Source organism: Neopelma chrysocephalum, unplaced genomic scaffold (genome assembly GCF_003984885.1).
Source record: "Neopelma chrysocephalum unplaced genomic scaffold, ASM398488v2 Primary Assembly neopelma1_60, whole genome shotgun sequence".
NCBI classification, from domain to species: Eukaryota; Metazoa; Chordata; class Aves; order Passeriformes; family Pipridae; genus Neopelma; species Neopelma chrysocephalum.
This window is the reverse complement of record NW_020897715.1, coordinates 6,359,528-6,372,834: the sequence shown is the minus strand read 5'-3', so window position 1 is coordinate 6,372,834 and position 13,307 is coordinate 6,359,528. Positions and strand designations below refer to the sequence as shown.

General features: G+C 39.9%; 1 protein-coding gene across 8 annotated transcripts in view; it reads left to right on the top strand.

Annotated features, from left to right (window-relative positions):
- PHLDB2 (pleckstrin homology like domain family B member 2) overlaps nt 1-13,307 on the top strand; it is an 81,764-nt gene that overhangs the window by 38,890 nt on the left and 29,567 nt on the right. For 6 of the 8 annotated variants that reach the window (XM_027680957.1, XM_027680956.1, XM_027680955.1 and 3 more), the window contains 3 exons: nt 1,048-1,191; nt 2,059-2,196; nt 12,611-12,739. In XM_027680957.1, coding sequence (XP_027536758.1) covers nt 1,048-1,191; nt 2,059-2,196; nt 12,611-12,739 — 411 coding nt within the window. The remainder of the gene's footprint in view (nt 1-1,047; nt 1,192-2,058; nt 2,197-12,610; nt 12,740-13,307) is intronic. The other 2 variants (XM_027680952.1, XM_027680954.1) reach the window with 1 other exon arrangement.

Here is a 13,307-nt window from a genome sequence, read left to right as displayed (position 1 = left end):
AAGTCAGAGATCCTATTTTAAATCCTTATTAGGAAGTCGAAATCAAAGATGTTTTGTCAGCATTATCCGAACAGGAGACCGGACAAAAAGAGGCTTTCCTGCTAGGATTACTATTGCTAAATCAAGGAATACCATTCATTCATTCATTGTAAAGGGCGTTCTGCTAAGCCCTTTAGAAAAGCAGCAGCAAGCAAGAACTGTGTTAATGAAACACAGTACATTGTTTTAAAATATCGAGCTCAGATTTGTTCAGGATAAAACGGCTGCTCTCAGAATAGCCATTCAGTAGCTGAGCTGAGCCCCTTTTGAGCAAGGCTGTGTGGTCCAGGGGTTACTGTGAAGCCCTGCACGCAGCCCACCTCTAATTCTGACTGGGGACAATGAGCGAGCAGCCTTACCAGAGTGATTGGATCACAAACCCCTGGGGTCAGGCGAACGTGAAGAATGCATGATCTGCTTGATCTAGCATTTGCTACTGTAAGATCACAGGTATTTTCTTCATAAAGTTGTTTAATTCTTGGCACAGTTACTGGTAAGTAAATGGCAACGAAAAGAAGAACATTAAGGCTACTACTTCCTCAGCGCTACCTGGGGGGACAGAACCAACTTTTGTCCTTATTTTATGTAACCTGCCCATCTTAATGGCTGGTTACAAAATGTCCTATCCTACCTCCTAGCCTCTCCTAGCTGACATAAAAAGCATCTTCATCTGCGTTATTTTTATAAGGGAAAAATTAGATTTTTACCACCTATATAGCACAACATGTAAAGTATTTTCAAAGGTTAACTTTTAGTAATTCCTTTAGAATGAATAGTATTTACTGTTAAGTATAGTATTTAATTTCAATGCCTGGAAGTAAAGTATCATGTTTGTTTCTCTTGTACACCTTCTAAATATAGAAATAGCAATACAGTAGATGAGAAATATGTAATGGGTTCAAAACCAGCAGTACTGTACTTGTCTAAAATGAAAACTATATGAAGAGGGGAAGAAAAGACAGTGTTTAACTCTTTTTCTAATGAATCTCTCATGGCATGCAACTGCAGATACCAGAATGCACCAGTGATGAGCAAAGAAGGCAGGAGCTTGTTCGGCTGGAGGAGGAGCGCATAGTAACACTAAACAACTTGGAAGAACTTGAGCAGAAGATCAAAGATTTAAATGACCAGATGGATGAATCCTCAAGGGAGGTATGAAATATGTTTTGGTTTTAAATGTCTTGCTTGTTACGTATGTCTACATAGCACAAGTCTGATGGGTCCACTAAGTATATGGGGAACTCACTGATGTATGAAGCCTTCATATTCTGTGATTTTCACCAGGATTAGGCACAGAATCACAGACCTGGCTGTCTCCTGTTATGAAGGTTATTTATCCCCAGCTGGGAGATGGACATGATGGTCAGGTTAGCGTTTCCCAGCTGTAACCATTACACTCCTAAGTGGAATTGGAACAATCTTGCTTGTTTAATGGCCACTCAGCTGATCCAAATGCCTTGTGTCACTTGGGAGTTTTATGGTGGTATCTCCTATGACTGTTTAAAGAGAAAGGAAGTGAGACAACTTCCTTTCAAACCTCCTTGGCTTTACGGTGGCAAGGGTGTGTTGACACCCCCCTTGGCTCCTGGAATCTCTCAGTTGCAAACTAAGCTGACCAGGCATTTGGGTTTTGCTTGCTCCAATTATCAGCGACAGGAAAGGAACAGCTGTTCCAGAAAGGTTTCCTGACTGAGCTGGGCACAGAGACAGTACAGTATCATAACAGGAGGGAGCACAGAGAAGAGATAGAAAATAAGTAGTTTGGGAAAAAAAAGATCTTCAAGCTAAAGTTGGTTTGGACTTTATTTTGCAGTATTTTGTGTTTCAGTTTTACTTCTTCTGAGATTTGTGATCTCTTTTTAACTTCTGTGGCAGTAAAACATTTTTCCCCCCTCCCCTCTTTTTAAAATACTTCTCTTGTGAATAATCACCAACTCACTCCCCTTCCCCCAGAAAATAATGTGTATCAAGATTTCTTCTGAATCTGGACTGCTTCTGAAAGATGTTTTGTGTTCCTAGTTGGATATGGAATGTGCCCTTTTGGATGGGGAACAGAAATCTGAAACAACAGAGCTGCTGAAAGAGAAGGAAATTTTGGATCATCTAAACAGAAAAATAGCTGAACTGGAGAGAAATGTTATTGGTGAAAAGACAAAGGTAATTCAGTTATCTTAGCTGTGTGCTCTGTTCCCCTTGATCTTCAAAATATATTTATATGATTAACATTGATGGAGGTTATTTTATGAAGTACTGTCTGTAAGTAAATTTACTTGATAAATATGGAAGAAAAAAATAGTTGCTTCACCATCATTTCCCTTTAACAGTAATGTGTTCCAAGGTATGCTTGACAACCAAAATATAGTATGCTTAAGTAAAAAGACCTGATCTACCGTAAAGAAATTTTTATTAATAAAAAAAATATATATAGGGCTTGTACTTGGGTTATCTGTTGTTTAAAAGAACAGTACTAATTGAGCTGTTCCACTACCTTCCATTGTAGGTTATATAATTTGGAGAACAAAAAAAAAGAAAAAGAATCCTTTCTCAGCAAAGAAACAGAATGAAAGAAGGCTGCAGGTTTTTCCTGTTATTGTATAGAATGATGTATAAGACATCTGTCAATTATGTAATTTTAAAGCAATCTTTTTTTTATTTTGTTTGCTGACTGACAGTTTTAGTACTGTAGAATATTCTCTCTGTTATTAAGTCCCAGGAATTAATTAGCTTTCCTATACAGTCAGATACTTAATTGCTCTCAACTATATAGCAAAACATGTTCCAAAATAGGATAGCACTATAATAAGATTTTAAGTGAAGAAATGGAAAGGGCCTGCAAGATGAAGTTGTCCCCCTCAAGCCACGGGGTGCCAGTTCCCTCCACCAGGCTCTTCACTAGCCTCTCCAGGCATGCAGTTCTCTTCTCCACAGGGGATGTGCCAGGGCCAATAATACTTCAAGGTCAGGAAGTTTTTCCAGGAATTTCAGCCAGTGTTGTTTCCTTTTTAAATTTCATCCTCTGCCTCATAATTTAGACCTGTCACTTGTGGAAATGCTCTAGCTAGTCTCTCCTCCTTTTTAAGCTTTCCAGGAATATCTGGAAGTCTTCTGCATTATTTGCTTTTTTTTTAGACAAGCTGCACATTTTTAGCACTTTTGCAGTTCTCACTTAATTCACACCTTACAGCTTGCATTGTGTTATTCTGAGCTTTTTGTCTTTGATTTCTGCTTGCCCTGTCATGAGCCTGACTGCTGTTTTGTGGCTGTGCTCATCAAGCCTGTGGTTGAGAAGGAGAATGTTGCTCCCACTTCTCTGCTCTGTGGGGAGACAATCCAGTTTAAGTTTGAACTTCCCTGGACTTCCCTGCCTGCACTTTTTTTTGTTCGTGTGTACTCCACACAGATCCTTCAGCTTTCAGTGTTACCTGTGGTCATGTATTAAGTTGCCTATGGGAGATGTTTCATTCTTGCTTTTTAGTATAAAGATGAGTTTAAAGTGGGCAGATAGGATCGTGTGAGCAGATACCCTCCAAAAGGATGCTGCTAGAAGTTTTGGTTGGTAAGTGGTAAAAAATAACATGTCCTGAAATTCAAGAGATCTTTTGCCTTTTATATTGGTTCTCTAGTAGCCTCGAAGTTGAATTAAGCTAATGGAAATTACTGTAAAATCTGTAGGTCATTTAAATTTCCTTACAGTCATATGATGGAACATTAGTATGTAGCAGTCAGAAAATAAAAGTGCCGAGTCTAGTTTAGATTTTCAGTTGAACTGAAACATGGAAAGCAGCCTAGAAAAAGCATGTTGTTGTTTAGAAGGCAAGTTCACTCAGAATATTTTTTTCAGTATGAAGCATGGCACTAGTCAGATCAGTTACAAAATAATAGTTGTCTTGTCTTTTGTGTTTCTTTTTGTTTTAAACAAACAAAGAAAAAACCCCAGCTGTGAGTGTGTCCTCTAAACTTAAAGCCATGGCTCAGTTAATACTGAAATATTCTTTGTAGGAATAAAGCATTGCATAAAAGTGAAAGTTTAAAATAGAAATGGGACATGAGCCTCTGTGAACAGGCAAAATATAAAGTGACAGCTGAAGGGTTCTGGAGAAAGTAGTGTCAGCCAGCAAAGCAGATGGCACTGATCATGTCAACAAATAAAAGTTTGGGCTGGCTTGAAACAGTAGCATTTTTTTTAAAGCTTGATCTGTGTGACTACGTTAAGGTTGCAACCCTGCAGATCTGATGCAGGACAGGCAACATCTTGGCTCTGTAGTAGCACAGGATCAGCCCTCCACCCCCCAAAAGGGGCTCAGGTAGAGGCAGTAAGTGGTCCTTTTTGCTGAAATAAATCATAACTTAGGACTTCCTCAACAGAATTAAGGCTCAAGTTTTGGCCAAGAGTTGCCACTCTGCTGATGGTACTTTTTGTGTTGTTTTTTGCAAGAACGAGTGTCCCAGTGTCCATAGGGTGATCACAATTTCTATTAGTTGCCTGAATATTTCACCCCTACTGATACCTGGGTCTTGGTTTTGGTGGGGCTTCAAGGCAAGAAGCTGTTGGGGTCCCATATTTCAAACAGTGGTTATGTTTCTGTCAGGGTAAGGGAGTGATACCCTAATACACCATGTGGTGTGGTTGTCTGGAGGTGAGAGGGAGAGTTCATTTGACTTGTGAAATGATGGTGGGGCATTAGTCTCGTACATGATGGCACTTGTCCCTGAAGAGACTTGAGCATCTCATGGAATTTGCCACTGATCTTGGCACCTGTTTGACAGGAAACCCATGCCTGGCTGTGTCTCATCCTTACCCATGTATCTGTTTGAAAAACTTGTGAAATTCTTGAAAAGAGGGATCACAAACTACAGCCTAACTATTGGGCCATGTTATGTACCTAAAATTCACTGCAGGTAGAAGCTCTTGTACTACCTTCTACCTGATTATTGGATTTTTTAATGCCTCATGCACAATTATTTTGGTGAGGACACAAAGTTTTGCTAACTTTTGCACAATTTTAAAGCCACAGTTTCTAGTCCTTGTGAGGCAAAAGAATTGACTGGAAGACATACTTGAAGGCAGATGGCAGGAGAGTTGTGAGTTCGGTTTCAGGCTGTGTCGGCGTGCTCTTTGCTCTGGTACAATGTCTGTGTGTCCCAGCACCTCAATTGTACATCAGGAATGTGTTTTGTGAGTGGGTTTGTACATTATATGTTAAACTGCATAACACTCAACAACATAACTCAACTGCATAACAACTTGATCTCATTCAAGTCCTGTGCTCAACCCTACTGAACACATGGCAGGACTAATGGTGAGGAGGAATGAATGAATTGGTGGGAAAGATGATGTAGCACACACCCTGGGGTGAGTTGGGAGCATTTCCTTTGCCTTCGTGACTATGCCACCACTCAAAATGTAAGGAGTGAAGAAATTAGTGTTGATTTACTTGGGTTTTAGAAATAAGAGCTATGAGTGGTGGCCATTTTGAAAAGATGGTAGAACCTTTTAGCACTGTTGCAGGACTTGGTGTAGTTCTGGTTGTGGTGCCTCTTTGTCAGGTGTAAGTGCTATCAGGACTCAGTTGTCATGACTGGGGTAGCTACTTCCAGAGCTGCTTGGTATGGCCTGTGCTTTCAGCTCTGCTGGAAATCATGCTAGGGTAATGGAGGAAGGTACCACTTTGCCTCCATGGCTGTGCTTCTTGAGCAAAGCTTACAATCTTTCATTCTTTTTTTTTTATTTTTTCTTTTTTTTTAACTATCTTGCACTACATATTTGGTTTTATCCACAGAAGAAGGTGACCAACTACATCACAGAATCACAGAATATGCTGAGTTGGAAGGGACCCACAAGGATCGAGTCCAACTCTTAGCTCTGCACAGGACCATCCCCAAGAGTCACACCATGTGCCTGAGAACATTGTCCAAACACTTCGTGAACTCTGTCAGGCTTGGTGCTGTTACCACTTCCCTGGGGAGCCCATTCCAGTGCCCAATAGGGACATATGGGAATATCAACATTTAAGCAATTAATCACAAACTCCACTTATGCAGGGGCAGCCCTGATAAGTCACTACTAACACAATTTGACAGATACAGCTTGAAGTTCTGAGGGAAAGAGCTGTGCTACAGATATTGAGAAAAATACCTTGAGCACAACCTGTTCTGGAGAGAGCTGAGCTGGACAGACCCAGAAATAAGCAAGCAGGTGAACCAAGCTCCCTTTTCCCTGCCATCCAGGCCCAGCTCCCTGTAGTTACACAGCAGGCATTCATGTTGCTGTACTGTCGGTGTACAATAAGGATGGTATTGTTTGCAGTGGAACAGCACCTCAGGCCTATGGTGGAATTTACATTTGCAACTTCCTCCCAGTGAATCTTCACCCGTGAGACTTAGTTCAGGATTGACGTTTGTCTGTAAGGGAGCTGGAGAAAATTGCATTTGCCTGCTTGAGTGTTATCCAGTTCTGCAACGTATTTTCTTTTCATACAGTGCTTCCTTAGTCTGTGCCATTTTAAAAAATGCAGTCCCACATATGTGGAGAAGGATGCTTAATGATCCCCCATGCCTGAGGTCTCCCAAGTTAAAGCATGAGGCTGAAAGTAATGGTGTAGCCAGGGAAAGAAAGAAAAGATCAGTGAGCATGAATATACTGGAGTAACTGGAAATTAGTAATGAATTCAGCAGAAGTGCTGTGGGAGGCAATCATAGCTAAACGGGAGTTTTGGCATAGAGTTTCAAAACAATTATTTATGCAAAAGTTGAGACTTTTTTAGAGAGAGGGACATTATTCCTGTTCTTCTGGAGGAGCGTTGCCTTATGTCATGGTGCCTTTGGAACTCTTTTATCAACCAGGGTTTCCTGTCTCTCTTCAACGGCAGAAATCAGGAACAGCTGGCAGCAGATAACTCATCTTTTTTTGGAATACATTTAATTTTGTCCACATGCTTTTGTGGAAATGATTTTCAGTCATGAACAGAATATCCCAGACATGCCAAAACACTTAAAACTCAGCCTCTTTGCTGAATTAGTACTGCAAAGACTTCGAAGAATAGAGTCAAGGAAAGAACATGTTAAATATACTGGTGGTCTCTCCTCAGTCCTTTCTCTTCTGAATGCAAAATTCCTGCTGCTGTTATCCTGATAAATCTGGCAAATTTATGTCTCATAGCATAGCCTTTTAAATATATCCTGGTTAGATTCCAGTTCAGCAATATATAAGCAAGTGTTTCACATGGATGAGTTATCATGTCCATAACATTATCTACCTCCGTAAGACACAATACAGAAGATTAAGGGTTTTGAGGCATAGTTGCATCCACTGGATGTAACCACATAAGGATATCCTGTAGAGAGAACACTGATAAAGAAAAAGACTATTACAAAGACCAAAGGAGAAAAATCTGAATTTGCAAGCTTTCTTTTAAAACAGTCATGAGAGAAATAGCAGAATGGGTTATACTGCTAATGGGAATCCTCCTATTGTCATCTAGATGTTAAAGACTATACAGAATTTGAATGTTCTAACTTGAAATTTTTTTTTCTTCTGGTTGGATGATTATTTTCTCTTCTACACTCATGAATCAGGGATTTTCTTTTGCCTCCCCATCTGTTCATTAGGACAAGACATTACAATGGTCAGAGAATGAGCTTAGAAACTGCAAAAAACTTGAGTTGTCTTAATAGCAAGTTAATGTGTGCACCTATTGTGATTTTTTTTTTTTACTTAAAGCAGAGAGATTGCTTACTCTAGTTTGAAATGCTTTTTAACAGTAGCTTTATGCATGCACCCAAAACAAAAATATTGACATCTCTTGTATAGATGCCATCACTGAATACAGTCAGTTATATAATAAATTAGTTACCACTCATACAGAAAAAAGATCTATTGTGAAATACCTTCTTCTGTCTTATTATGCTCCTCTTAATACACCTGACATACTCTTTCCTCTTAATGGCTTCTGTCATGAAACCCACAGGGATTTAATGGCAAACAGTTAAATTGTTACAAGTTTTATGCTTCTGTCCTGAAAGAGACGGAGGAATGCAAGAAAGAGTAGTCTGAAAATATAGAAGATGAGCACCTACAGTTTGAACAGGAGGTTCTCTTTTATTTCAACAGTATTTTTTTTTAACAGTTGTATGTGGTCTGATTTGTATCAGGCACAGTATTGTAAATGCTTTTAATTTGCCAGAGTGCTGGACAAGTTGGTAGACCTCACGTTTAACACTTTCCCCAATTATACCACTTGCCCTCTTCCTTCAATGGATAACCACTGAAGAGCAGATGATTTTTTTGTTGTTGTTGTTGTTATCTTTGTATCTGCTTTTTTGTTAGAGAGTAGACTATTTTCTTACAAATTCATGGGAAGGGTTAAGCCAATTTCATCAGTGTTCAAGTCAAATTTTCTTACTTTTCCACTTATTCTCCATTTACTACTGAATAGACAAACCCTGCAGCACCACACCATTTCCAAGTAGAAAGGAATGACTTCTGTAGTCTCCTCTTCCTCTTCCACTTTTAGCTTTTGCAGTAGGTTATTTTGGAGAAGGGGAGGATGTTCTTTTGCGGTGTAAAGAAAAAGGCTTGGCTAGAGGTGAAAGCGTGAAGATGAGGTGGAGAAGCTTTTCAAAGAACTGCATGTGCTTCTCCTTATTTCTCAGAAACCCATGAAAATTGTGAGACTGATTCTGTAATGAGAGACAGAGCATGCATATGTGAAGGTTAGTGTGGATTACAAATGTTGTTATCTTAAAAGATGATTTATAGGTGGGTTGGACTGAGAAAGATTGTGGAGTACTTCGGACTGCAGCATTGAAAGTTAAGAGCCTATTAGATGGGAATACATTCAGGTTTGGGGTTTTTTTTCTTCCGTTTGTCTTGTAGGTTTATTTGCCATTTCTGTATGAAAATGACACATCTTGATTTTTGGAAGTTTTTTTGTTCATGTGTTTTTTTGTGGAGTGATTTGGAAGGTTGTACAGTGAACCAAATCCACTTAGCCATACAATCCATTTCACGGTAACCTGGTAAAAATGATAGGGTTCTTATTTTTGGGGTTAGGGTTTGTTTGGTTTTTTTTCCCCACAGTTTTTATCTGGGTTTTTGAGAAGCTTTCTGTATTTCATCAAATTTACTCCCATTTTTGCAGACTTCCTACCAGTTTATGCAAGAAGGTTGGTTCAGAGGGCACATGTGCATGCACCCACATGTTGCTCTATAGTTTTAGCCGGCCTGCCTGCAGTAGCAGATAGTGATGAATGACAAACTGAAAAGCAGAAGTTCTCTGCAGAAGGAGTGTGGAGATCCACCAGGGCTTTAAACATAGCAGCACTGATCAGGCATAGAGCATCTTTAACCACCGGAGACAACACTGAAGCAATTTGTTTCGCTTTCTTTCTGTTGTTCCCATGCAGCTAGGGGCTATGTTTGTCTTTAAAACCATCCTTTTATCTCCTCTGTGTCCTCATCATCTCTGAGATGTGTTGAGTATATATTCTTTTTTTTTTCTCTTTCTTTGCCCTAAAATAATTTCTGCCAGATCTAAAGATTAATTTCCTTTTGTGACCCGTGTTAATCAGTTATGGTCTGTGTTTGTACCACATGTGCTCTGCTGACATCCCATGTCTCTGCTCTTGGGGGACAGTGTGACATGTCAATTCTTTCTACTGCTATCCTTCACAATTTTCAGAAATCCTCCAGAAGTGATCCAAGCTGTGCCCCAGTATCATCAAACCCCAAATCAACCCTGCTCTGTATCCTGGCTGACCCCAAGTTCATTTAATGTGCATCTAGAGGCAGACCATAGGGCAAGTTGGGCAGTAGGCTAAGACCAGATGTTCTACTTTTTTTCCCTGGAAATAGGACTCAACCAGACTGTAGTTAATGTGCATCTGGCATCAGCGCTGGGACTGGGAAGCGATTATCTGCAGAGAAATACTTAACAAGTACAAGCTCATGTGGTTAAATGAGGATGAGCAGCAGGAACACATGGATTCTGTTCACAGCTCTGCTGCTGGCTGCTCTTGGGCAAACAGCTCGTGGAGTCAGCCACAGACCTGCCTCAGCTGCATCTTGCACTTGGCTTGCAAACTTATGAATCCTTTCCCTTCTAGAAGAATTTGCCTGGATTCATTTGTGGAAAAGACTGTATGAAAAAATTATTATTATTGATTTATTTATCAGATTACTTTTTGTGAATGAAATGGGCTTTACCAATGCACAGCCTGAGACGTCAGCAAACTTAACTCCACAGCTGCAAAACATATAATGCATCTTGTTGCTGAAAGTGATATTTCCTGTTAAGACTGCACATTTTGAAGGGAGCCAGTTTGGTGAGATGCTAGCACTTCCTATGCTATAAATAGACCAGATGAGTATCGCTTTCAGTCTCAAAGGAATACATTTCTAGTTTCTTGAGGGATGTAACAGTATCTCTGGCAAGATTCTCAGGGAGTGTTATACTTGCTGATGATGTCTCCTCATGCTCGAGATTTGACTTGCTTGTTAATCAATGAGCACACTTGTTGCAGAGCATAGACATTTAGAGAGCTATTAATGGCTTCAGAGGCACGATACTGCAGCTAAGGTCAGAGAAGTCCTTGCTGCTTTGGATGGTAAGGTGGGTAGAAAAAGAAAGTGTGAAATAATGTGGCAGACTATAGGTTGCATGTTAAATGGTCAACAAGGTTTGTGAGGAGAAGAACTACCAGTTTATCCATAGATTTCCTTCCGTGTTGGAAGTAAGGGTGATTCAGCAAATGGGGCTTCTTGGGAATAGAGGTCTAGAGCTGATCTCAGAAGTTGCATGATTCTCCCTCACTGTACAGCTTGCACGTGCTACATCCTCTGTATTTCTGATCCCTGCTGCCGCTGTTGTAAGACAGAAGCTAGTACAGGAACTCCAGGTAATAGAATATTCATGCTCCATTGCTCATTTTCATAAGCTGAAAAAAATATATTTGTGCTCAGCATTTTGTTCATCTGCTTGTATGAACTGAGAAGCTGCATGTGTAAGTGAACATAAGGGGGCTGGGAATCTGGTTGACATTGGACTTGAATAAAATGTTTCCTGCTGTTGTTTTTAAATACTGGGAAAATTAAATCCCAGCCCCTGTTCCCACTCAGATTTAGAGATAAAATCATAAAGACAGCAGGCAGTTAATACATGTTACTATGCCTCTGCCATGCATAAGGGTTTGAGAACCTTGTCAGGCGTAGCAGAGAGTAGGTTTGGGGAAATGCTTTCCCACAGTTTGAAATGGCAAGTACTGTATAGTAAAAGACGTTCCTTCTCTATGGCATGTGCCATAAGAGTGATGCAGAGTGTCTAATCATATAGCACCTGTTACACCACACATTTGATTTTAGATACTAGTTGGGACTGGAAAGAGGAGAAATGAGTAGATGCTGTGACAGAATTGAACTGTTCTTGGAGTAGCCAGAAGATGCTAAAATTTTGGGGCTGATACTGTCAATTTTTGAGTGTTAAGGAGAGTTAGAGACCGTCTGAGAGGAGATGCATTACTACAGAACAACAAGGAGGAAAAGAGAACCATACGAGTGTTATTCTACAAATTATCAGAGAGCCAGGCTTCAGGGACTTAGTTGATTATTTATGCCTGGCATATCAGGCATATTGTTTTTTCCAGTTACTAATTGCTCATTTGAAGAAAATACATCTGCTGTGTTGGCCAGCATAGATGCAAGTGAAAGGTGCTAAAAGAATTCTCTGTGCTCTGATTTATTGTTTCCCAAACTTTGATCCCCAGATAAATAATAGTCTGCAGGGTAGCTTCAAGTGATCTGCAGCCAGTTTTTAGAGCAGCGTTGCACAGTAAATCATGTAGTATTTGATTACAAAGATTAAAAGGCCAAAGGCTTTGGAGGGTGCGAAGTAGTGTGCTGAGTACTGCTGCTTGAGTGGAACGAGAGGAAAGCTGGCCTAGTTGGTGGAGACCAGGGAGGTGAAGCTGTCACCTTTGATCCCCATGAACAGGTTACAGTTCCTGTCTCCTGAAGCAAAGTTGCTGGATCACTTGGTGTTTCTGCTGCAACAGGACTTCCTGGCCCAGAGTTATTTTTTTATAAAGCTCTGTCTTGTTCTGGTTTTTCACTGCTTGCTAAATGTACTTGTCTGTACAGAGCCACACAGGCATGTAATTCGTTCTCCTGGGAAGATCCATTTATCCCTCACTGCCAGACTACAGTCATTTTCCATCCATTTTGCTTTCTAAAAGCTGCTCTTTCTCTCTCAGCTTTACCAGTTACCTCACTAACATGGCAACTGTTTCCTTATTTTTTGTTTTCATTAGGTGAGACAGGCATTGGGCTTTAAAAGCATCATCCAGGCACGGGTACAAAACACAGTGACAACGGAGAGAAATAATCACCCCACTAAAATGATTTATGTTTTGTTTTGATCATTTTGCATCCCACCGTTGCATTTCAACTAACAAGAGGTTTCTGTCTTTGACCAACATGCTTCAACTGTTCATTAAGGTTTTGCCACGCACTGTCATAATCACTAACAACTGCTTGGGTTTGAAGGTAATTGTGTTTATTTTCTGGTTCATGCTTCAGGAAAAATTAAAACTTGATGCTGAGAGGGAAAAACTAGAGAGGCTTCAGGAGCTTTACTCCGAGCAGAAGACGCAGCTTGATAATTGCCCTGAGTCCATGAGGGAACAGTTACAGCAGCAGCTGAAGAGGGTTAGTAGCAAGCTTCAAGAGTGCACTTTTTTATTTTGTTGATTTTTAATTTTTTTCTTTTTTTTTTAGATAAGTGTAACATATTCTCTTTCAAGTTTCCAGTGTCTGAACATATTTGCAACTTAGAATTTTTAAGAGTCAGGAGGGTGGGGTTTTTTGTGGAATGGTTGTAGTAGATGATATTCATGATGGCAGACAAGTAGAGTGCAAATGGGTGGATTAGAAATCATTTTGTGTTGAATGTTTTTAAAGTTTTGGGCTACTTGCTTGTAATTAGCCCCTTAGGCCAGCTGAGTGATGTGGAAGCTGTTGAGATGTTTAGATGAATGGTGGAGCATCATTCTTTACCTGTGTGAGCAAAGACAGGAATCAGCCAGTAAATGTCTGTCTCAGTGAAGCCATGGGTAACTTCTTTTTTTCAGTATATAACTTAGCTGTTAGCCTGAACTGTATTTGAAAAATTAATCTTGAAGATTTTGCCACTTAGTAAAATACTTTTTTTTGTCCTACATTTTCATTTCCAAGAGTTACACATTGGTATAAACTTTTCATACTGTCTAACTGCAAC